Raw genomic sequence first — 26,978 nt, 5'->3', positions numbered from 1 at the left:
CAGAGATAAGTATATGCAGGAGGCCAACTCAGGTGGATGTGGCTCCCAAGCCAGGGCTCTTACCATGATTTGCCTGCATGTCACCAGGTTTGAGAACTAGGAAATGTATGGGGAAGCGTTGATAAACATATGTACAAATACACGGTAAGGCTGAGTGTTACTACCACCAGTTATTTATGTAGTTCAGAATTGGTGAAGAGATCAAAAAGAACTGAGGTGGCCACAGAGGGTTGGAGGATACAGAGTCAATGAAAGAGGCTCGATTGTTAAGTAGGAATCTTCTGTCTTTTAGGTTCAGCATCTCCCTTGATTTGGTGAGAGTGGTTGTCTCCTCTGCTTGAGAAATGTGTCATTTACAAGATGCGTTAACCAGGGAAAGCTAGTTAATATCTGTGGGCATATGTTTCTTTACTATAAAATGGACACAAAACCTATCTTAGAGAATTTCTGCAAGAATTAATGGGGTTTTGTATGTCCCTAGTTCTCAATCATGCATACACAGTAGACTCACCTGAGACCCTTTAGAAACTAGCCATGTTCTGATCCAAACAGATTCAATCATAATCAGCTGATGTAAGTAAAGCAGCATGATGCTTATAGAGTAGTATCATCTTGTGAATTAAGTAGTATAATCAAACTCATTTTATAGACTAGAAGATTGAGAATAGAATGGTGAATGTAATCAAGGTTACCTGACTCCACAAAATGAAAATATAGCATAGAATCACTGCATCTTAGAAATACGAACCTCTCAGAGTTGTATGGATTAAATGACATACTGAACATAGAGCTCCTCGCACAGTACTGATAGCTGCTCAGTAAATGGTAACTCGTTATTATAAAGTGGTGGGCTCAACTTCAGATCTCATGCTCTTTCTCTATTCTTCCCTATCTTTGGAACTAGGATGGGGCTTTTCATTTCAGAGGACTTGTTCCATACTTCTCTCACCTCAGAAGTTGTAACAATTAGCTTTAGCTATATAACAAACCACTCTTAAACTTAGACAATCACCATTTATTCTCATTGCCCATGATTTTATGAGTTAACTGGGTGGTTCTGCGGATCTTGACTGGGCTCCTGTAGATGGTGGTCCCCACGATCCCCTCCTCCTGGTAATCATGCTTTTATGTAATCCCCTTATATTATTTGTCTTGCTGTGTAACACATTACCACAGAGTCAGCAACTTAACGCCCATTTATTATCACAGTTCTACAGGTCAGATGTCTTGCGGGGGGTGGTTTGGCTGGGTTGAATGTTCATAGTACCTGTACAACAAGGCTGAAATCGAGGTATTGGCTAGGCTGGGCTCTTACCTGGAGGCTCTGGGAAGAATCTGCTTCCAAGTTCATTCAAATTGTTGCAGGATCCATTTCCCTGCAGTTGTATGTCTGAGGTCCTTGTTTCTTTGGTGGCTGTCAGCCAGGCTCCACTCTCTGCTCCTAGAGGCCACCTACAGTGAGTCCTTCTCATGGCTGCAATCTCTGACTCCCTCTTCAACCATCAGCCAGAGAAAACTACTGCTTTGTAAAGGGCTTGTGTGATTAGATCAGAATACCTGGATAACCTCCATTTTGCCACATAATGTAACAATCATGGAAGTTATATCCCATCATGTTCGAATATTCTACCTGCACTCAAAAACTGACTTACAGATTTCCAAGTTTTAGTATTGAGAAAAGCAGCAGAATGATTCCTGTTCCCTCCTGGGTGGCAAGTGAAGTGGGAAAAGAAGCCATTGGACCTGAAGTGCCCATACAAATAGAAATGAGAATTCTTGGCAGTGTGGACAAATGGTCAAGAATCCGACAGGATGATTGTGTGCCTCCAAAGACATTTGGTATCAGAGGCCAGGTATTCTTCCCCAATGTTTGGTGCCATATAAGCTAACTGTACCTAATGATAGTCCCAGATGGATTATCTCAGGCAAATGAAATAGAAATCAAGATGAATTCTAGAGAAATAAATATTATTTCCTGAACACTTAACTCTGTGGACTAAGATTTGTATCTACTCATAGAAATCTAAGTCTCTGCCACCTGAGCAGAATGGAGTTTAGAAAACATTAAGTTGTTATAGAAAAAGTAAGTTGTCTTCCTTGCAGTTAGATTATAGTGAGATATGTGCCCCTTTCATCTTTTTTCTGATTCATATTTTTTCATGTTCATACAATGTATCTACTTTCACTAATTAATCCTAATAAAAATCCAAGATGCTATCAAAGATTTATCAAAAGATATTCTAGGGCTTCCCTGGTGGCACAGTGGTTGAGAGTCCGCCTGCCGATGCAGGGGACGCGGGTTCGTGCCCCGGTCCGGGAAGATCCCACATGCCGCGGAGCAGCTGGGCCCGTGAGCCATGGCCGCTGAGCCTGCGCGTCCGGAGCCTGTGCTCCGCAACGGGAGAGGCCACAACAGTGAGAGGCCCGTGTACCGCAAAAAAAAAAAAAAAAAAAAAAAAAAGATATTCTAACTCGGCATTACTTATATTATGGGCTTAAGTAAATAGTGTAACGTAAAAGAAACAAAATTGTGTATATAGTATTATCCTACTTGAGTGTTTTCATTTCTTTCTTTTAGAAACACATACATGCAAAGGACTAAAAGGAAATAGATCAACATATATAACAATGATTACTTCTGGGTTGTGGGATAGGGTAATTCTTATATATTCCTTTATGTTTTATCAGGATCTTCCATAGGGAATTTGTATTTGTATCTTCCATAGGGAATTTGTATTCCATAGGGAATTTCTATAGGGAATTTGTATTGTTTTTATAATAATAAAAACACATTTTTTCTTTTTATTACCTCTTTTAAATGGTAATTCTCATGTTATTTCATTAATGAGTTATCCTTTAGATGGCATTCATTCATTCATGTATTGGTTCATTCATTCTACAAATACGTTTTGAACTGCTACTAAGCACCAGCTCTTTAAAAGGTGTTAGGTGAACAAGTCAGAATGGTCCCTGATCCCACGGAGTTTTCCATATGTTAGAGGAGACAAATACTGAATAACAAATCATAACTGTGATAAGTGCTACAAATACATAGTGGTGCTTTAAAATGTAAATAGGAGGATCTATCATTGGAGCAGTCAGGGAAAATATCCTGGAGGAGCTGATGTACAAGCTGAGGACTGGAAGGATGAGCAGTAGTTGGCCAGGTGAAAAGGGAGGAAAGAACATTTCACTCCATGAGAAGGAATGTTAAGGGGGCAGGTTTGAAGTAAGAAGGAAAATTTGTGCCATCGAGGATTTAAAGAGCAATCAGTGTAACTGTAGCATAGAAACTGAGGGGTAGAGGGTCTAATCATGTCAGGCCTTCTGGATGGTGTCAAACATTAGGATCTTTATCATAATAGCAATGAGCAACCAAAAGGTTTTTTTTAATTGTGGTAGAATATACATAATATAAAAATTACCACTTTAACCATTTTTAAGTACGTTCAGTGGCATTAAATACATTCATTGTGCAACCATTACCACTATCTCCAGAACCTTTTCATCACCCCAAACTGAACCACTGTACCACTTAAATAATAGCCTCTCATTCCTCCCTCTCTCAGCACTTGGGAACCACCATTCTACTTTGTCTCTATGAATTTAACTATTCTATTCTCATATATGTGGAATCGTACAACACTTGTCCTTTTGTGTCTGGCTTATTTCACTTAGCATAATGTCTTCAAGGTTCATCCTATTGTAGCATGCCAAAAGGGTTTTAAGCAGAGGAATACTATGATCATAATAGCATTTTTAAGAGATCACTCTGGCTCCTGTGTGTATGAATGAAAGAAAGTGCATGAAGTGAAACCAAATAGGCAAGTGGAAAACTATAGTGGATTGTACTAGGTTGAAATCAAAGGAGATATATAGGAGTGAATGGACTCAAGATATTTTCAGAAAGTAGAGTCAACAGAACTTGCTGATAGACTGTATGTATAGGGTAAGTGAAAAGGAGTGGTATCTCCTGGCAATCTGGGACTGGGACTATTAAAAGAAATGTGGGGTTGGAGGGTAGTGCAGTATAATCATGAATTCTGTTTTAGATATGTAAGGTCTGAGGTGCCTGTCATGCATCCAAGAGGAGTTATAGAATAATGTGTTAGATATAGAGGTCTAGAGCTTAGAAAAGAGACTTGGCCAAGTGATATGAACTTATAACCCGTTAGCATATAGATGGCATTTGAAAACATGAGAGTGAATGAGATCACCCAGGGAGAGAATATAGAGTACAGAAAAAAAAAAAAGAGAGTCCAACACCAAGCTCTGAGAAACGCCAACATTTAAAGGCCAAGAACTGCAGTGTGAAAAAGTTAGGCTTTTCTACCTTTGAAAAACAACTTCTTTAGGAACATTGACCTAGCAGGAAGATTTAAATGTGTTTCTTCTGTATGTTATCCAGCCTTCCATAAACCTGAGTTCAAACCTATTAGGTTACATTCAAAGGCAAGGAAGATTTGCTTTTTACGTAAGTTATTAATATGCCATTTAGGAGCCTTCCTATAAACCAAATTATCCAGAATTTTGTTAAGTTTGATCTAGGTCGAGGGACAAGCAGTGGGCGATTTTGTGAAAGAGTTGAATGATTTCTCTATCTACATATACAAGTGTGTATAAATGGAAGGTAGGTTAAGTCGTTGCTAGATAAGTATATAATGCTTGGTCAAATCCCATTTCCAAATACAGTGTTCATTAAAGCAGCTTTACCTTCACCCTTCACAAATCATCATTTGTTGTTTTTGTTTTTGTGTGTTTTTTTTTTTTTTTTGCGGTACGCGGGCCTCTCACTGTTATGGCCTCTCCTGTTGCGGAGCACAGGCTCTGGACGCACAGACTCAGCGGCCATGGCTCACGGGCCCAGCCACTCCGCGGCATGTGGGATCTTCCCGGACCGGGGCACGAACCCGTGTCCCCTGCATCAGCAGGCGGACTCTCAACCACTGCGCCACCAGGGAAGCCCACAAATCATCATTTGCATTCCAACTATAATGATTTAAAGAAATGTGTTTACCATAGGATATCAATCTTTGATGACTTCAACAAATTGCAGATGGTACGCATTTTATAATGAAAAAGACATGTATGGAATTTATAGTGGAAACACTGGGTGGTGAAGTGGGTGATCTAGTGGCATTAGCCATTTAACACTGGTTATATGACTAATACAGAAACTGATTATCAAAATAAAAAACACTGAAAAGTAATTAACAGCATGTAGACAAGGCCTTAGAAAGACCCTATATGGCATACAATAAAAACGTGTATCATATTGTAGTTAAAAACAAAACAACTCATTATTTTTGTGCACTCAATTTCCTATCTGGTGGTGTCAAGTGATAGCAGAGCAGTATATATTGAGGAATATCGGAATGGTCTCCAGTTTAGGCCTAGAATGGTCACCCAAATCTCTCTCCTACCCAAGTGTTCTACTAGGCCTGTAAGGAGGTCTCTCAATTATGAGAAATCTGATGGAATACGTAAGTCGTAGGTAATCTTTACAAGAATTTTCAATTATTTGTAGCTGTCAAATAACTAATTGATGATTCCATATCCCCATACAAATTATTACTGAACAACACTGCAAATGTCATTTTTGTTCTTTTGTTAAACCTAAATCATAGGTTCTTTGTGGCTGTAGATTTAGTTCATTATGTTAAATTTTGATCTATTTATAATTTGCTGAAATGACTTGTTCCTACATGTGTAAGTAGTATAAAACCATTCAATATCTATTCTATCTGCACCTGTAAGTTATTCAGGTGCTTAAAACTTATTTGAATAAAACTTAATGGATATCTGTAGTCAGCGATTCTGAAATTGTTTGTTCCTTGCCAAAATAATAATAGTTTCTGCACTCATGTTTCAGTGTCAGATGGTTATTCATGAAGTTTTATGTGAAAAAGATGGATATATGATAAATTGGACTTTTCCCTTAGAATTCATTTTTGGAATCTACTATAAAGGATATCAGTCGGAATTAATTTATATGAATATTTGATATGCAAATATTAATAATATAAATGACAAAAAGATAAGCTTTTTAAAATACAGATTATGAAAGACATTTTTAAAGAGATAATGAATGTCTTCTGTTATCCCATTTCATCAGTGTTCTTTTTTTTTTTTTTGCGGTACACGGGCCTCTCACTGTTGTGGCCTCTCCCATTGCGGAGCACAGGCTCCGGATGCGCAGGCTCAGAGGCCATTACTCACGGGCCCAGCAGCTCTGCGGCATGTGGGATCTTCGCAGACCGGGGCACGAACCCGTGTCCCCTGCGTCAGCAGGCGGACTCTCAACCACTGCGCCACCAGGGAAGCCCTCATCAGTGTTCTCGATTAAGAAATCAAGATGCTATGGTAGGCTAACTAATGCCCCCCCAAAAGATACCCATGAATGTTATCTTTTTTGGCAAAAAAAGGACTTTGCAGGTATAATTAAGAATCTTGAGATGGGAGATTATCTTGGATTAATCAGGCAGGCTCTAAATGCAATCACAAGTGTCCTTACAAGTGGGAGAAGGAGGGAGATTTTGACTACAGAAGAGGAGAAACAATATGACCATAAAGGCAGAACTTGGAGTGATGCAGCCACACACCAAGGAATGCCAGCAGCCACCAAAAGCTGGAAAAGGCAAGAAATGCTTTCTCCTCTAGAACCTCTGGAAAGAGCACAGCCTGATGACAACTTGATTTTGCTCAGTGTTACTGATTTTGGACTTCTGGCCTCCAAAACTGTGGGAGAAAATTTATGTTGTATTAAGCCACCAAATTTGTGGTAATTTGTTACAACAACCATAGGAAACTAACACAGATGCTTTAACTTTATGGAGAAGTCTAGACAAGAAACTCATGGCCTGATTCTCTAGAGGCCTAAAGTGTGACTTCAGGTGGTCAGCAAGAGACAGAATAAGAAAAGAAGGCTAGCCTGAGGCTCTACCAATGAATTAACAACAGAGGAAAGTATGTCAGGTATATCACAAATAAAAAAGGAATTGAGAAAATCATGGATGTAATTATTTCCAAATTATTGTTTTGCTTAAATTATCTAACAAATTAAAATATTTTGTTGAATTGTCTAGGAAACAGAGTCTCTGTTTCATCCACTATGTAGAATTGAACATAACATACTGTGAGTGTTCTGTATACCACACTGAGATTCTGAATACTCCCTATCAGAAGTAGCTTAGATTTGCTTTAGCAATTTTTCCTCAGAGTGAATTGTTTTGTTTCCTTCCGTTGACACTCCTGACTCCTGTAGCTCCTGCTGTATATTTTCTTAATATCGAAGATATCTTTGAAATAATTTATATTCATTGTCTTCACTAACTCTCCTTTCATCCATCCATCCTTCCATTCAAGGCTTCTATGAAATACTTACTAAACATATAGTACAAGATACTTAGGTAGGCCCAGATTTGTCATGTAAGATAAGATTCTTGTACTCAAGGCATTTAAAATAGGAGAGTACAGACATGTATACAAATTAATAAAATACAAGAAAAAAGCATGAGCCACAAAAAAAAGTATTGATTTTTAAAGCTAGTATTAGAGTAGAAAGGTCCCAAATCAATAACCTAAGCTTTTACCTTAACAAAATAGAAAAAGAACAAATAAACCCAAGGCAAGCAGAAAGAAGAAAATGATAAACATAAGACAGATTTCAATGAGATTGAAAACATAAAAATAGGGAAAAATTAATGAAACTTAAAGTTGGCTCTTTGAAAAGATCAATAAAATCGATAAACCTGCAGCCAGTGGCAAAGAAGACACATTTTACTAATATTAGGAATTAAAAAGGGGATATCACCACAGACCCCATAAACAATTTTTAAAAACTCTATGTGCATAAATTTGACAACTCTGATAAAATGGACCAATTCCTCAAAACCCACAAACTACCAACTACCCCCCACCCGAGATGAAAAAGATAAACAGAATGGTCCCATAACTGTTAAAAAAAATTGAATTAATAATTAAACCTCGAAAAATCTCCACACCCAGATGGTTTTAATGGCAAATTCAAATATTTAAAGAAGAAATAACACCAGTTCCCTACAATCTCTCCCAGAAAATAAGAGGAGTGAACATTCCAGACTCATTTTATGAAGCCAGCATAGCTCTGATACCCAAACCAGACAAAGACATTACAAATCAAGAAAACTACAGACCAATATCCCTCATATACATAGTCAAAAATATGCTCAGTAATATACTAGTCAATTGAATCCACAATATATAAAAAGAATAATGTATCACAACCAAGTGGGGTTTATCCTGAGAATGAAAGGGTGATTCAATATTTGAAAATCAATCAGTGTAATTCACTATATTAACAGTCTAAAGAAGAAAAACCATAGGATGATGCAGAAAAAATATTTCACAGAATTCAGGATCCTGATAAAAACTCTCAGCAAACTAGGAATAGAAGGAAACTTCCCAAACCTAATAAAGGGCTTCTACAAAAATATTTTCAGCTAACATTGCATTAATGGTGTAGGAATAAACGCTTTATTCCCTAAGACTGGGAGCAAGGTAAGGATATCCACTTTTATCATACTTATTTAACATAATTATGGAAGTCTTAGCCAATACAATAAAGAAAGAAAAAAGAAAAGGCATACAGATTGAAAAGAAAGAAATGAAAGTGTCCTTATTGCAGATGACATGTTTTTCTATGAAAAAAATCCTAAGAAATCTACAAACAAAAAACTCCTAGGACTAATATATTAGTTTAGCAAGAGCCTCAGGATATAAGACCAATACACAAAAATCAATCATATTTTTATATACTAGCAATGTACAACTGTTTAAACTGAAATTTTAAAAAATAGATTTACAATAGCTCATAAAAATAAAATACTTAGATGCAAATCTAATAAAGAATGTATAGGATTTGTATGCTAAAAACTATAAAATGCTTATGAAATAAATAAAAGAAAGCCTAAATAAATGAAGAGTTATGCCATGTTCATGGATTGGAAGCATCAACATAATAAACATGTCAGTTGCCCCAAATGATCAATACATTTAACACAATATCAATCAAAATTCCAGCAAAACTTTTTGTAGATATATAAACGTTTTGTAGACTAGTCCTAAAATTTCTTTAGAAAGGTAAAGAAACTAGATGACTTTGGAAAAGCACAATAAAATTGGAGGAATCACATTATCTGATTAAAAGGCTTCCTATATATAAAGCTACACTAACAAGACAGTGTAGTATTGGTTAGGGGAACTCCAGACAGATCAATGGAACAGAATAGAGTCCAGAAATAAAAGAGCAATTTAACGGAGAAAGAATAATCTTTTCAGCGAATGGTGCCAGGATAATTGAAATCCATATGGAAAAAAAGAAAAATGAACCTCAACCTAAACCTTACAGCACACACAAAAATTAATTCAAAATAGATCACACACAAAAAAATAAAGAGCTAAGTCAAATATTTAATTAAAATGGGGGAAAAAAGATCATAGATATAAATGTACAAAGTAAAACTATAAAATTTTTAGAACAAAAGGAAATCTTTGTGACTTGGGGTTAGGCAACAACTTCTTAAATTTGACACCAAATGCATGATCCATTAAAGGAAAAACTGATGAATTGGAGTTAATCAAAGTTAAACACTTGCTCTCCATATGACACAATTGAGAGAATGAAAAGACAAACTATAGCCTAGAGACAATATTTTCAAATCACATCTCCAACAAAAGATGTACCAGAATTTATAAAGAATCCCAAAACTTGGCCTACCCAGGCTCTTTGGTAGGGCTAATGACAGACCCTGGGAGGGCTCACACCAAGGAGTACTTCCCAGAACTTCTGCTGCTGCTGTCCTTGTCCTCATGGTAACACACAGCCCTGCCCCGCCTCTGCAGGAGACCCTCCAACACTAGCAGATCAGAGGGAAGACAGAAGAAGCAAGAAGAACTACAGTCCTGCAGCCTGTGGAACAAAAAACACATTCACAGAAAGATACACAAGATGAAAAGGCAGAGGGCTATGTATCAGATGAAGGAACAAGATAAAACCCCAGAAAAACAACTAAATGAAGTGGAGATAGGCAACCTTCCAGAAAAAGATTTCAGAATAATGATAGTGAAGATGATCCAGGACCTCAGAAAAAGAATGGAGGCAAAGATCGAGAAGACGCAAGAAATGTTTAAAAAAGATCTAGAAAAATTAAAGAACAAACAAACAGATATTAACAACACAATAAATGAAATTTAAAATGCTCTAAAAGGAATCAATAGCAGAATAACTGAGGCAGAAGAACAGATAAGTGACCTTGAAGACAGAATAGTGGAATTCACTGCTGTGGAACAGAATAAAGAAAAAAGAATGAAAAGAAATGAAGACAGTCTAAGAGACCCCTGGGACAACATTAAATGCAACAACATTTGCATTATAGAGGTCCCAGAAGGAGAAGAGAGACAGAAAGGACCCGAGAAATATTTAAAGAGATTATAGTTGAAAACTTCCCTAACATGGGGAAGGAAATAGCGACCCAAGTCCAGGAAGTACAGAGAGTCCCATACAGGATAAACCCAAGGACAAACACACCGAGACACATAGTAATCAAATTGGCAAAAATTAGAGACAAAGAAAAATTATAGAAAGCAGCGAGGGAAAAGCGACAAATAACATACAAGGGAACTCCTATAAGGTTAACAGCTGATTTCTTAGCAGAAACTCTACAAGCCAGAAGGGAGTGACATGATATACTTAAAGTGATGAAAGGGAAGAACCTACAACCAAGATTATTCTACCCAGCAAGGATCTCATTCAGATTCAATGGAGAAATCAAAAGCTTTACAGACAAGCAAAAGCTAAGAGAATTCAGCACCACCAAACCAGCTCTACAACAAATGCTAAAGGAGCTTCTCTAAGTGGGAAACACAAGAGAAGAAAAGGACCTACAAAAACAAACCCAAAACAATTAAGAAAATGGTCATAGGAACATACATATCAATAAATACCTTAAACGTGAATGGATTAAATGCTCCAACCAAAAGACACAGGCTTGCTGAATGGATACAAAAACAAGACCTATATATATGCTGTCTACAAGAGACCCACTTCAGACCTAGGGACACATACAGACTGAAAGTGAGGGGATGGAAAAAGATATTCCATGCAAATGGAAATCAAAAGAAAGCTGGAGTAGCAATACTCATATCAGATAAAACAGACTTTAAAATAAAGAATGTTACAAGAGACAAGGAAGGACACTACATAATGATCAAGGGATCAATCCAAGAAGATATAACAATTATAAATATATATGCACCCAACATAGGAGCACCTCAATACATAAGGCAACTGCTAACAGCTCTAAAAGAGGAAATTGACAGTAACACAATAGTGGGGGACTTTAACACCTCACTTACACCAATGGACAGCTCATCCAAACAGAAAATTAATAAGGAAACACAAGCTTTAAATGACACAATAGACCAGAAGGATTTAATTGATATTTATAGTGCATTCCATCCAAAAACAGCAGATTACTCTTTCTTTTCAAGTGCACATGGAACATTCTCCAGGATAGATCACACCTTGGGTCACAAATCAAGCCTCAGTAAATTTAAGAAAATTAAAATCATATCAAGCATCTTTTCTGAACACAATGCTATGAGATTAGAAATCAATGACAGGGAAAAAAACGTAAAAAGCACAAACACATGGAGGCTAAACAATACATTACTAAATAACCAAGAGATCACTGAAGAAATCAAAGATGCTATCAAAAAATACCTAGAGACAAATGATAATGAAAACACGACAATCCAAAACCTATGGGATGCAGCAAAAGCAGTTCTAAGAGGGACGTTTATAGCTATACAAGCCTACCTCAAGAAACAAGAAAAATCTCAAATTAACAATCTAACATTACACCTAAAGGAACTAGAGCAAGAAGAACAAACAAAACCCAAAGTTAGCAGAAGGAAAAAAATCATAAAGATCAGAGCAGAAATAAATGAAATAGAAACAAAGAAAACAATAGCAAAGATCAGTGAAACTGAAAGCTGGTTCTTTCAGAAGATAAACAAATTGATAAACCATTAGCCAGGCTCATCAAGAAAAAGAGGGAGAGGACTCAATAAAATTAGAAATGAAAAAGAAGAAATCACAACTGACACTGCAGAAATACAAAGGATTATAAGAGATTACTACAAACAACTATATGCCAATAAAATGGACAACCTGGAAGAAATGGACAAATTCTTAGAAAGCTATAACCTTCCAAGACTGAACCAGGAAATACAAAAAATAGAAAAAGAAAAGAAAATATGAACAGACCAATCACAAGTAATGAAACTGAAAGTGTGATTAAAAATCTTCCAACAAACAAAAGTCCAGGACCAGATGGCTTCACAGATGAGTTCTATCAAACACTTAGAGAAGAGCTAACACCCATCCTTCTCAAACTCTTCCAAAAGATTGCAGAGGAAGGCACACTGCCAAACTCATTCTTTGAGGCCACCATCACCCTGATACCAAAACCAGACAAAGATACTACAAAAAAAGAAAACTTCAGACCAATATCACTGATGAATATAGATGCAAAAATCATCAACAAAATACAAGCAAACAGAATCCAACAACACATTAAAAGGATCATACACCATGATCAAGTGGGATTTATCCCAGGGATGCAAAGATTCTTCAATATATGCAAATCAATCAGTGTGATACACCATATTAACAAATTGAAGGATAAAAATCATATGATCATCTCAATAGATGCAGAAAAAGCTTCTGACAAAATTCAACACCCATTTATGATAAAAACACTCCAGAAAGTGGGCATAGAGGGAACCTACCTCAAATACTAAAGGCCATATACGACAAACCCACAGCAAACATCATTCTGAATGGTGAAAAACTGAAAGCATTTCCTCTAAGATCAGGAACAAGACAAGGATGTCCACTCTCATCACTGTTATTCAACATAGTTTTGGAAGTCTTAGCCACAGCAATCAGAGAAGAAAAAGAAATAAAAGGAATACACATTGGAAAAGAAGAAGTAAAAGTGTCACTGTTTGCAGATGACATGATACTATACATAGAGAATCCTAAAGATGCTACCAGAAAACTACTAGAGCTAATCAATAAATTTGGTAAAGTTGCAGGATACAAAGTTAATGCACAGAAATCTCTTGCATTCCTATACACTAATGATGAAAAATCTGAAGGAGAAATTAAGGAAACACTCCCATTTACCATTGAAACAAAAAGAATAAAATACCTAGGAATAAACCCACCTAGGGAGACAAAAGACCTGTATGCAGAAAACTATAAGACACTGTTGAAAGAAATTAAAGGTGATACCAACAGATGGAGAGATATTCCATGTTCTTGAATTGGAAGAATCAATATTGTGAAAATGACTATACTACCCAAAGCAATCACTTTCAAATTACTAATGGCATTTTTTTCAGAACTAGAACAAAAAATCGTAAAATCTGTATGGAGACACAAAAGACCCCAAAAAGCCAAATCAGTCTTGAGGGAAAAAAACGGAGCTGGAGGAATCAGACTCCCTGACTTCAGACTATACTACAAAGCTACAGTAATCAAGGCAATATGGTACTGGCACAAAAACAAATATAGATCACTGGAATAGGATAGAAAGCCAGAGATAAACCCATGCACCTATGGTCAACTGATCTATGACAAAAGAGGCAAGGATATACAATGGAGAAAAGACAGTCTCTTCAATAAGTGGTGCTGGGAAAACTGGACAGCTACATGTAAAAGAATGAAATTAGAGCACTCCCTAACACCATACACAAAAATAAACTCAAAATGTCCAGTCTAAATGTAAGACTGGACACTATAAAACTCTTAGAGGAAAATATAGGAAGAACACCCTTTGACATAAATCACAGCAAGATCTTTTTTGATCCACCTCCTAGAGTAATGGAAATAAAAACAAAAATAAACAAATTGGACCTAATGAAACTTAAAAGCTTTTGCAAAGCAAAGGAATCTACAAACAAGACGAAAAGACAACCCTCAGAATGGGAAAAAAATATTTGCAAAAGAATCAACGGACAAAGGATTAATCTCCAAAATATATAAACAGCTCATGCACCTCAATATTAAAAAAACAAACAACCCAATTAAAAAATGGGCAGAAGACCTAAATAGACATTTCTCCAGAGAGGACATATAGATGGCCAAGAAGCACATGAAAACATCACTAATTATTAGAGAACTGCAAATCAAAACTACAGTGAGGTATCACCTCACACCAGTTAGAATGGGTATCATCTGAAAATCTACAAACAACAAATGCTGGAGAGGGTGTGGAGCAAAGGGAACCCTCTTGCACTGTTGGTGGGAATGTAAATTGATACAGCCACTATGAAGAACAGTATGGAGGTTCCTTAAAAAACTAAAAATAGAATTACCATATGACCCAGCAATCCCACTACTAGGCATATACCCAGAGAAAACCATAATTCAAAAAGACACATGCACTCCAATGTTCATTGCAGCACTATTTACAATAGCCAGGTCATGGAAGCAACCTAAATGCCCATCAACAGTTGAATGGATGAAGAAGATGTGGTACATATATACAGTGGAATATTACTCAGCCATAAAAAGGAATGAAATTGGGTCATTTGTAGAGACGTGGATGGATCTAGAGACTGTCATACAGAGTGAAGTAAGTCAGAAAGAGAAAAACAAATACCGTATATTAACGCATATATGTGGAACCTAGAAAAATGGTACAGATGAACCGGTTTTCAGGGCAGAAATTGAGACACAGATGTAGAGAACAAACGTATGAACACCAAGGGGGGAAAGCCCCGGGGGTGTGGTGGTGGTGGTGGTGTGATGAATTGGGAAATTGGGATCGACGTGTATACACTGATGTGTATAAAATTGATGACTAATAAGAACCTGCTGTATAAAAAATAAATAAAATTCAAAAAAAATTTACATAATTACAAAAAAAAAATCCCAAAACTCAACAGTAAGAAAACAACCCAATTTAAAATGGGCAAAAGACTTAAAGAGATACCTCACTGAAGAGGATATATACAGATAGTAAAGAAGCATATGAAAAGTTGCTCAATATCATTGGCCGTTAGGGGAATGCAAATTAAAACCACTATGAGATAACACTGCATATCTATTAGAATGACTAAAATAAAAAATACCGACAAACTAAGTGCTAACAAGGATGCAGAACAACTGGAACTCTCATACATTGCAGGTAGAAATGCAAACTGGTACAGCCACTCTGGAAAACACTGAAACAGTTCTTAAAAGTCAAACATACACTTAAACATATGATCCAGTAATCTCACGTTCGGGTATCTACCCTACAGAAATGAAAACTTATGTTCACGTAGGAACCTATACTTGAATGTTACAGCAGCTCTGTTAATATTGCCAAAAACTGGAAACAACCTAGCAGATGAATGAATAAACAAATTGTGTAAATCTTTATGATGAAAAACTACTCAGCAGTAAAAGGAACAAACTATTGATACACCAATTTGGATAATTCTCAAAGGCATTATGCTGAGTGAAAAAATTCAGTCTCAAAAGGTTGATACATGATCCCATTTATATGACATTCTCAAAAAGAGAAAACCATAGTGATGGAAAACAGATCAGGGATTGCCAGGAGCTGGGAGTATGGAGCTAGGAGGAGAGGAGGATGTGACAAGGGAATTTATTGGTGAGGGAACTGCTCTGGATCCTGATTGCAGTGGTAGTCAAATGAATCTATACATGTGTTAAGTCAATAGAAATACATAACCTCACCTCCTCCCCCGCAAAAGGTCAAATTTATTGTATAACAATTATGCTAATATGGAATTAGAACCACACAGAGGGATTCCCTGGTGGTGCAGTGGTTAAGAATCCGCCTGCCAATGCAGGGCACACGGGTTTGAGCCCTGGTCCGGGAAGATCCCACATGCCGCGGAGCTACTAAGCCCGTGCGCCACAACTACTGAGCCTGTGCTCTAGAGACCTCGAGCCAAAACTACTGAAGCCTGCATGCCACAACTACTGAAGCCCGCGTGCCTAGAGCCTGTGCTCCGCAACAAGAGAAGCCACCGCAATGAGAAGCCCGCGCACTGCAGTGAAGAGTAGCCCCCGCTCGCCGAAACTAGAGAAAGCCCGCGTGCAGCCACGAAGACCCAACGCAGCCAAAAATAAATAAATAAATTTATTAAAAAAAAAAAAACTCACAGAAAAAAAGTATTAGATTTAAAATAGAAGCTCAAGAAGCAGAATAGTTTCTTCTGCATTGGGGAAAGGTTTAAAGGCTTCATGAAGAATGAAGCATATAAAAAATATATGTTAAAGGCCCAGTGTGTAATACTTGTTCACAATCTATCTTCTCTGATAGACTATATATAATGAGAGCAGGAACAATGTCTAGTTTGATCACCTGTGTACATGCAGTAAATAAAGCAGTGCTCTATACATATTCGGCAATCAATAAGTGTATGATTATTGACTTACTGCCTATGATATTAATAGGCAGAGATACAATACAGGAAATTGTAGGAAAAGTGAAAAACATGAGAAAATGCCTGAAATTTCCTCCTCCCCCTTCTAAATCCCTTTTATCCCTTCAAGTTCAGTTAAAGTTCTAGCTCATCTCCCTGATTCTTCCAGCCACACTAATCTTTCCAACTTGTCCAAACTGGTTCTACCAAATATGGTCTAATATTTTAGTGTAGTATTTCTCAATATTTTAAAGCCTATGACTCATTTCCTTTAATAGTTATTAAAATGTGCCTTTTTTCATTATTTAAATTTTAAAATACATTGTATTGCATGACTAAAAACAAATCAAAGCACTTGTCAGCTTCAAACCACACTTCTTTCATTCCTTCAGTCCTCCAAGAGAATCTTATCACCCCTCTCCCCTCAAATTGGGCAAGTCTTCCCTTCCTTTTCTGTTCCTGTACCCTAACTCATCCCTAGTTTATGCTTAATGATCAGTGTTTACTACAGTAATTTAAGACTTAATATCATTCCTTAGTAGGATAACATGTAACTCATTTCCTCAGCTCTTTCTTCTCCTGAGGACAGAGATCATGTCTACTACTTCGGCCTTGTAACTAATGCCATGTGTGCTAGATACTTGCTAATTTTATGTCCTTGTATACCATTCACCAGTCTACTTGTCTTCCAAAATTGTTACTGCTCTGCAAAGAAGAAAACAAGTCTTTCTGAAGAAGCTAAATTCAAACAATTTTTACAACAGATGTTTAGAAACGGCACAGAGAAATGTATGTTTTAGTAATGCTGCATATTCATATCTATAATTGCCAGAAAGGTTACAATGCTGGTATTCTGTAACTGGCACTATTGCATTGATATTATATGTTGACATTAGCCTCATATGGATGATTGAACTTAAGCTGGTCTTGAATTTAATTTAGATGACCTTGTGTTAAATTGCAGAGGAAAGAATAAAGTTAAGAATATGTATAAAATGTTGGATGTTTACCAACTGTATCTAAAAGAAATTTTAAAATATTGTTTTTAAATTTGGAGGGAATGGAACCATACTTCTAACCACTTTATGTTGGTCTTCTTTTTAACATTCATATATATCTTTAAATCAACTGTGGTCAAATATTGCAAATATATGCAGCTTGTGAATTATTCATAAGAATTGAGAATGCCTATTCTTCATCTTCCTTAGACAAGAATTAGCCATAGCTAATAAGTACAGACACTTTAATCAAAATCCTTTACCTCTTAGATTTTCAGCAACAATTCCTAGTCCCTGGCCCCTAAATTGTGTCTCCATATGAATCGCATCTACTTTCCCTAAATCAATCCATTATTTGCCTTATTTTTCCTCAAATCTTTATGTAGTTTATTTTTTCCAGAAATTAAGCAAGGCTGAGTAGCAAAGATAGGCTTTACAATCCTATGTAAAGCTAGCAGGGCTATCTCTATATGTCCTTATATAATACTTGTAAATTCATGAATAAGTGAAGAGCCTTTTAAGAGCTGAAGATTTAGTATCCACTTTACAAGTTAGAAATAATTTTTATATATTCTCTAATAAGAATGGGTGTATATGCCTGTGTATGGATGTATCCACAATATACAATATATTTCCCCAAAGCAGTCTTAGAAGTCATAAAGGACTTAATCCACTGCTGAGAAATATTATCAGTCTCTCTCTCTCTGGGGCATATGTGTGCACTAATGAATAATGAAATAATATGCTCACCCTCTGGTGGTCAAAACCAGAAATACATTTCCATTTTCCTGGATTATATCCAAAATATGATCACTGTGGTATATTAAGTTTCTGCTTCCTATTTAACTTACACCAAAAATAGATCTAAAAGAAGGCCACTGGCTTAAAAAAAAAACAACACAGGTCTACTACAATATGTAATGGAAAAATCAACAAACTTATTAAATATGGTAATTTAAGAATTACTTATGACAGCATTTGATAATTAACACTAATTTGGCTTTAAAATATTCGAACTGTAGAATTTTAGAGTAGGAAGGAATTACAGTGATCATTTAGCCATTTCCCCTCCCATTTAAAACTTAGATAATGAAAAAATATTTCATTTTAGTTGTTTAATCTGTTTCATGTAATTAATTACATGAAAAACAAAATCTGTATAAGTGGAATTGGATAGTAATGAGACCTTGTGTTTCTTTTCTTATGTTTCTATTTTTAACTTACAAATAGCCCAAGAACTAGGAAAAAATTATACCACATGTAACTTTAAATTTTCTGCCCACTTTATTCAATCATACAAAAAATATTTATTGTATATTATGGTTCCAATGGTATATGCTAGAATTGTAACTATCCCTGCTTTCAGCCTAGTGAGGGGTATAGATAAAACAGTAATTCCTGTATAGGATGCTGAGTGTGACCACAAAGAGTGAGCACAAAGTAATAGGGCCATCAAAGTGGTCTTGGTAGGGGGAGTAATCAAGAAAGCATTCTTGGGAAAACTGACATATTTGATGAGACCTGAAGGAAGAAGAGGAAAAGGGGAAGGAAGACTTATTCTATAGGCAAGAAGGAAATATTACATCCAAATGGTCTGAGGTGAGAGAGAATGCAGAAACTGAGAGAAGGTACAGAAGTATGGTTGGAAGAAGCCTGAAAAGGAATGGTCAGAGGTTGGAAGAAAATCTGGAGAATATGGTGTCAGAGAGATCAACAATATCTAACACTGGAGAGAAGACTTCAAAATATCCACTGTGTTTAATGATAAGGAAGTTATTTATGTCCCTGGAAAAACAACCACTTAGTTGAATTAACTGGAAAGAATGAATGGGAGTCAAAAAAGTAGGTATAGCAAACAATTCGTTCATGTCTTTTTGGTGTGAAGGGGAGGACAGTATAATGATAGAGATAGATGGGGAATGAGAGGTTTCTTAAAGATGAAAAGTCTAGATCACATATAAATAATAATGAAAAAAAAGCTAATTTTGAGAAAGTGTTTGTAGATAAAATTTTTTCATGGGGAGCTTTAATGTAGATACCATGAAGATAGGAAGGGCACAGGAGAGACTTGGGGCATTTAGATGTCTTTTTCGTAAGTTGAATCCTTGTGCTTTTAACATTAAACAACATGAAAAGTTACCTTTGAAAATGTAATAGTCAATCTGCACAAAACTACCCTGAAAAAACGTAGCACCTCTTGAATTTAAAGAAAACATTCTTACATGTTAATCAAGTTTATTTTAGTTGAATAAAGAATCGTTATCAACCTATGAGTCTGGTATTTCAAGACTTGAATTAATTTTTTCTGGATATTCTAGTATCACAGTACTGAGGTAATTCTTAAAAAATCATTTACTTAAAGGTCCAAAAATGGAACCCAGCTTATTATAATCATTAATTAGCTGATTCCCTTGGATTTTCATTTGCTTGGAAGAAAGTTTAACTTGAAACAAAATATCTTTCTTTTCTACTGAGTAATTGAAAATGGGATCATAAGATAGCTGGGGTTTTTCCCCTCTAATAAGTGATTAATGGGAAGAAGAAAAAAGGCTTGGTATGTCTAAGTGGTGACAGTGGTGGAAGATAAGGCTTAAGTGCTCACTATTCTTTCTTGAGTCTCCATGTTCCAATGATACCACGTTATGTCACCTATCATTCTATTATTAAAAGCCTTTTTACAACTTGCGGCAAAGATAGCAACTTTATCATATGCTTTTGGTAACAAAGCCAGATAATTTATTTCCTGCAACTCAATACTTTGTGAAATAGAATATAGGGCCACACTTATTTGACTTAGAAAGCATCTGGCAATTAATAAAATGCTTTCACATTGCATTACTTTTTAAGACATCATCTGAAGAATTCAAACTGCTAGATAATGACAACCCATTTTACAGACATCTAATCAAGGGCCAAAAATCCAAGTGACATTTAAACTATGTGCTAGCATGTGCTGGGTAAAAATGATATACTGCTATACTGGTATTCATATTTCAAAAGCTGACATTTACTAGCCAAGTATTCTGTTACTGATATGGTTACACAGTTCTTAATTGCTTAATATAGTATTTCATGCACTGTACTACTTCATTAATTGCTATTTGATTTAATTTCTATTATTTCAAAATACATTTAATTAAAAATACTCCACAGGTAAATCCATTAAACAATTTACTGTCAGAACAAAATATTCCTACTGTTGTGATTAGATTTTGGCTTCTTTAATACAAAAATTAATTTCTCCAAATTTTGCTTTAATTATATTTCCTCATGGGAAAACTAAATACAGTATATAATTAAATGGCTGTTTCTGCATTCACTTTTTTATTCCTTTTAATGATTTTTAGTGTGGTCACAAGTTTGACAGCCACAATACATTGATAACATAGCTGAATACAGTATTGAAATAAATGTTACAAAAGCGTGGCAAGTTTTAAAATGTCAACTCTGAGTGATGGTGCATTTCCCATGTATTTGCATCTGTACCCCCAAATTTCACGACTCGGTCCGTGCTTATCCTCACCAGGTTAAGGTGTATGCCTCACTTAGGTCAGGGCAGGAGCTGTTGTGCCTTATTTATTTATTTTTTTTCTGTACGCAGGCCTCTCACTGCTGTGGCCTCTCCCGTTGCGGAGCACAGGCTCCGGACGCGCAGGCTCAGCGGCCATGGCTCACGGGCCCAGCCGCTCCGCGGCATGTGGGATCTTCCCGGACCAGGGCACGAACCCGTGTCCCCTGCATCGGCAGGCGGACTCTCAACCACTGCGACACCAGGGAAGCCCTGTTGTGCCTTTTTGCAGACCCAGACTTTCAAGAACAAGTGTTGAACTCAGGCATTCCACGGAGCATGTTGGCAACACCAGACTTTGCTTTGGTTCCTATTACTGTGTGAGCTACCTGATCTCCCAGGGTTTGGGCTAGCACAAGGGGTATTTTGATATCCCTGCATGAGACCAGCAGGCAGTTTCTGTACATGTTTCCTTGGGGAGGGGGTTGGGGGAGATTCTAGAACTGATGTGCAGTCTTCCAACACACTGTCTGACAGAGCTGGAACCAAGATGGGATTCATAGTAACTTTTTTTCACCAAAGGTATTAACCGTCCAAGCAACAACCTGAATGCCTTTAGTTGACCACTTCTTCAAGTAGTTTCGGGATACAAAATCCTTTTGCATGAGGAAACCTGAAATTCCACACAGGTACCATAAGATATTATGTATGCTCCAAGCAAATGAAACATCTATTACCACAAACATGGATTGTATCCAGAGAGTATCATAGTCCCATCTGCTGTATGGCTAAGGTTCCAAGGTCTGTGAGTTAAAGCCATTACTACACTGTGATCTGTTTGTCTCACAGATAACTTCTGGCAAGAAAGAGCAAATACTACTACTATTGTATAGTTCCATACACATTTTCTTTAGAACATCAGTAGCCATATTTGCATGGCCTTTGACATCAAAGAAGACTGTGACGTTATGGTCCAGGCACTCTGCTCCAGCTTCCCTCAGGGCAGGGATCTTCTCATCAGGGAAATTATTCCTGAATCTGTGATCTGCTGCAGGATTAAATTTTCTAATTTGTTCAAGTGTCAAATCACACATCGACCAGTCCCATCAGTCTACTTGTGCTATTGTATCTACTTGTGCTATTGCTCATTAAGGTAGCAATCTCATCAGAAGTAAATGCAACATCCAACTGTTCTCTGACTCATTGTGACTGCCACTGCCAATGGCAGAAACTCAGTCCTGGGGCTTGAGCACCAGCAGAGCCCTGTGGGAGGGCACATGCTCAAGGCTGAAGAGGCAGAGCAGGAGACAGAGGCTGCCGGTGAAGAAGCAAGCAGTGAAGGGCTGCACGTCACCAGCCACAGCAGCAGCAGGAGGAAGGAGGACTCCTGGTCCTCTCACAGCCACATGCCTGTGACTATACCGGTGAGGATAGGAGTCCTGGATCCACTGGGCTCCTTGGACAGGCCAGAGCACAGGGATAAAGCACAAGGCACTCACTGCAGCTTGCCCATTTACATTTTATTCCAGGATTTTTTTGATAAATCAAAAGTGTGTAGGATTTTATAGAAATCATTGAGTATTACTTTTTAAAAGCTTACCTGTACTTTGATTTCAATTTACTAGTCATAAATGAAATATGCCCAGATTTCCCATTAAATTAATAAGAAGGCCACACATTAAAAAATTATTTCTATTTTAATAATAAAGTATATAATATGGACATGAAATGTAAATGCATACAAATTAGATTATTATGTACATCAGTTAAATTGATTAGCATTTTGCTGATCAACAAATAATAGACTAAACTTGAAATAATTCTTCTTAGTTTGATAGTCTCAAGCAAAATTATTTCCTAAAAACAGTGTTTAAGATATAAGGGAATACACACAATAATATATCCATTCTTGTCGTTCATTCAGAGGCATTACATGTTGACAAACCTGCATATAAAAATAGAAAGCCTTTACCTTCCTTTTATATACTGTAATTTGGGGCTAAATTTTCAATAGGACAACATTTCTAGAACCTATGTAAAAAATATCTCTGTGCAGATAAAATTCTTTAATATTTGTCCTTAGCAGGGACCTGCAATCTACGATATGATGTCTAACAGGATAATCCAGCCTAAATTCTACGTAATATAGTATCTGGTAGTTGGTATTTGTCAATGTGGGTAAAGAGGAGTGGTAGAAAGGGAAGTAAATATTCTTTCCTCACTAAGCCTAGAACATTAAAAAAAAACATGATTGGGATAACAGAAAAGATAAACTCTTCTTAACCTGTTTTAGCATGTTTTAGGATTTCACTGACAGTATGGAGAAAAAAAGGGAAAGAATAGAAAGTTTTTTCCTTTTTCCATTGACTAAACTAGTTTCAGGGTCTACTGATCTCTCCCTGCCTTTGAACTCCTGGCTAAATCAGAAACCCAGAGTTCTGCTAACACCAGAACTTCAGCTATTCCTAGCTCTTGACTTAGTTGGTTATCTAAAACTCACAGGCATTTTCTCTTTTAGGTTACCTCAGAAAATCTTAATAATGTAGATAAAAATATTTTGAGTTATCAAAAGTCCTATTACTATTAACACTACTTTGTATTTCTATATAATATTCAATAGTGCTTTCACATATATCATTATATTTTTATCTTTACATTAATTTTGTGAAGTACCTAAAACTGGTGACATTACATTAATTTTATACTTAAAGAGACTGAAACAAACAAAAAAGAGACTGAAACAGAGAAGTTAAGTGAATGTCCCATAATCACTGAACCAAATAGTGAGAACTGGATTAGAACCAGTCTCCTATCTCGTAGTACAGGATGGTACTAATACAAATATCATACTTAAAATAATTTTCTACTTTATTTCATATCTACATATTTATCCATAACATTAATAGCAAAAATGTTTTTTTCAAATTGATAAAACAAAAGGCTTTAATTAGAAAACAATGCATTACCATTGTAGATTTTGGTGCCACTTCTACTGCAAATATGTCAAGTCCTCTGTTGTTTACACAGTTTTTACTCAGCTCGTTGTTGATGTGAATAATCACTTTATTATCTGACTATAAAAAAAAGATTTTATAAGTTGCTAGTCCTTTCTTTACTAAATACATACAAACAAAATGATAATTGCAAAACACTTTGCAAGTCTTGTGATAGAGATATTCACAGGGTTCTATAGAAACAAAGAAGACATTATAGAAACACAGAAACATTAGCTCAGACTGGGGTATCATGGAAGACCTTATGGAAGAAGTGATACTGGAGATAATATATCATTAATAACGATAGCCTCTAGGATGGATAGCAAACAAGAGAAAGCAGAATGAAGCTGATAAATAAGAGAAATGTAGGAGTCAAAGTATTCCCCTGCTAAAGAACCTGTAATCACTCTCTAAAGACTACAAAGGGGCAATATAACATTAGACTACTTGGATTCATCTCTCATCTCTTCTACTACTTAGCTCTGCGACCTTTTGTAAATTATTTAACATCCCTGTGCACAAGTTTAACATCCCTGTGCACAAGTTTCCTTGTGTGTAAAATAGGAATAGTATAATACTTACGAATAGGAAAATAGGAATAGTATAATACTTACCTCATTGGATTGTTGTGAGAAGTAAAAGCGTTAAAGTGCCTGGCACATGGTAAGCTCTAAAATATTATTATTACCTCATTTTGGTGAAGGGAAATTTAACTTTCCTTGAGGGAAAAGGAGGTGGAGGGTTGAGAAATGAAGGTAATAGAGCAGAGGAATTGGGGTAAGGTAGTGGCTCTCTTCCACCCTTTTAATTCTAATGAAATATAGAGGGCTCACACACACACAACCAAAACCAAACAAACAAGAAAACATAGAGGGCAGAAACAGAAACATGCTGGATCTTAGAAACCACTCTACAAAGTGTTATGATCCATTTGAAGACTGCAATCTACTGGCTGGGGAACCTATCTTATTTCATCAAGTCTAAACTCTTCTATCTTGTTTTCAAGATAACATATATAATCTGGACCCATTCAACCGATGTTATTTACCTTTCAAATACTTCTCCAAATAAAGCTCTCTGTTTCTGCAAAGGAGATATTCTCACTTTTTCCTCTATAGTTCACATTAACTCTTACTCATATTTCTCCTTATACTGTTTCTCCTGCTTCTAAAGGCTGCCTCTCTGCGTATCTAAATCCTAGTTATCCTTCAAATCCTATACACGTTTAAATCCCACATCAGTTCCCTTCCCCCTAATCACAAACCCTTCCCCAACTTCTATAGTCCAAACTAACATCAAGTACAAGAGATACAAATACAGTTGAATTCCTATTGCACGTACAAACAGTATTATGTAATTTAACATTTAACTGTTATTTCGAGAGTATTAATTTTGCCTTTACAACTAGCCCATAAACTCCTTGACAGCAGAGACCATGTTATACTTTCTAGTGGCCCCTATGGTGACCATGAGAGTTACATAATATATATTCACATTGACTCAATACTCAGCCAAATCTTAAGCACTTTAAGAAATTTATGACAGGCATAAAAATAATGTAAATCTCACCCAGGAACTAAAAGAAATAAGCCAACAGCTCTAAAAACCTAGCCATTTTGAGTAAGATTTTATAAAAATTTATAATTTCTAGAAAACTCAGTATATCTGACTTTAAGAATTTATGTGTGTATTCTCTTGACCAGCAATATCAATAGTAGCAAAGAAGATGGCCAAAAGCCAGAAATAATTGGCTTGATAAAAACAGGTCCTGGACAGTAGAATATATTTAATTAGATAAAATGATGATAATCTGTAGGATTTCTGATACTGCAAAGTTTGTATAAAACAGTTGGGCTAATTCTTTTCTTTACTTGGTTTATATTTCTTTAACACATGATGTCCATTTTTTAAAATAGCTATGTATGTGTGAAGACTTTTAGTAACAAACTAAATAAAATACTTTGTACTCAGATTATGCTCTATCTTCATAGATCTCCAAATATTTAATTTTCATAATATTTTAATAGAAAAACAATTGTCTCATAAAGAAACACAAAAAATAAATATCTAATAAATAAAGTAAATATTATATACCTTAAAAATATATAAAAATTATCATGCCCAGTTTGAGTTAGAAACTCAAAAAGAAAAAAGAATAAATTGACTATTATAGATATTATTAATGTAATGGGGTATTTAATTACTATGCAAGAATAGGGTGAGAAAGAAGATGGAACATAGTAGCAAACATTGCTGTTATGAGGAGAACCACCTCATAACTGATACCTTGTTTTCAATAACTGATGTTATCCAGGTGTCGCACTTATAAGTATGTACAATTATATTTTCATAGCCATCCATTACTTTGGCATCGCCTTTGTTAAGAACAGATTTACAAATGGCCTTCTCAAGTTGCCCACTGCATGCCTCCATATGGACAGTTTTAATTCTTGGCTTGCATTTGTCTGCATAGATATCGATGACAAATGGGCATGCCTGAAATGAAAAATAAATCAAACCTTGTTTTAGCCTTTTGATAGAATTTAAATTATTTATTATTAATATGTTTATCATATGACTTAAGAACATACTTTCTAGCTTGTCCTTCTGATACACATTTATGAGGAAAATTTTAGTACTATGAATTGATTAATAAAAAAGCATGAAATTCTGATTTTTTGGTTGCATATTAACTGATAATGCTCATAGAAAAGGAAAGAAACCTCCTTTACGCCAACCCCTCCATTTGCTCTAAAGCTAACTCATGTCATGTTAGTTACTTAATTTCCTTTCCTAACTACAGAAAGACTACAGAAAGAATTCATCAACAGGCTCTAAAGAAATTATGTGAAACTCAATACACGAATATACAGCACCAAAAATAACTAAGTGTAGAAAAATTAATTCACACAGTTTATAGTTAGTGTAAAAGCACCTTTAAAAATCTGAGATCTAAAGAGATTTTCTGCATTTGGAAATAGATTT

The 26,978-nt window shown here is 36.0% G+C and overlaps 1 protein-coding gene and 1 pseudogene across 6 annotated transcripts in view; both read right to left on the bottom strand.

The window, feature by feature from the left end:
- Positions 1–21,318: 21,318 nt before the first annotated feature.
- On the bottom strand, positions 21,319–22,779 carry LOC113624255 (glycerophosphodiester phosphodiesterase 1 pseudogene; annotated as a pseudogene).
- The window catches only part of EFCAB7 (EF-hand calcium binding domain 7), a 51,497-nt gene continuing 47,166 nt past the window's right edge, over positions 22,648–26,978 (bottom strand). For 3 of the 6 annotated variants that reach the window (XM_027113961.1, XM_027113963.1, XM_027113964.1), the window contains exons 12-13: positions 26,280–26,489; positions 22,652–24,071 (exon numbers count right to left, since the gene is read on the bottom strand). In XM_027113961.1, the coding sequence (XP_026969762.1) occupies positions 23,877–24,071; positions 26,280–26,489 (405 nt within the window). In that variant the 3' untranslated portion in view covers positions 22,652–23,876. Of the gene's footprint in view, positions 24,072–26,279; positions 26,490–26,978 lie in introns of all 6 variants that reach the window. The other 3 variants (XM_027113962.1, XM_027113965.1, XM_027113966.1) reach the window with 2 other exon arrangements.

The sequence above is a fragment of the Aethalodelphis obliquidens genome, unplaced genomic scaffold, assembly GCF_003676395.1.
Source record: "Aethalodelphis obliquidens isolate GAN/ISIS:26980383/991018 unplaced genomic scaffold, ASM367639v1 scaffold13, whole genome shotgun sequence".
NCBI lineage: Eukaryota > Metazoa > Chordata > Mammalia > Artiodactyla > Delphinidae > Aethalodelphis > Aethalodelphis obliquidens.
The sequence above is the reverse complement of the archived record's forward strand: the minus strand, read 5'-3'. Positions and strand labels throughout refer to the sequence as shown.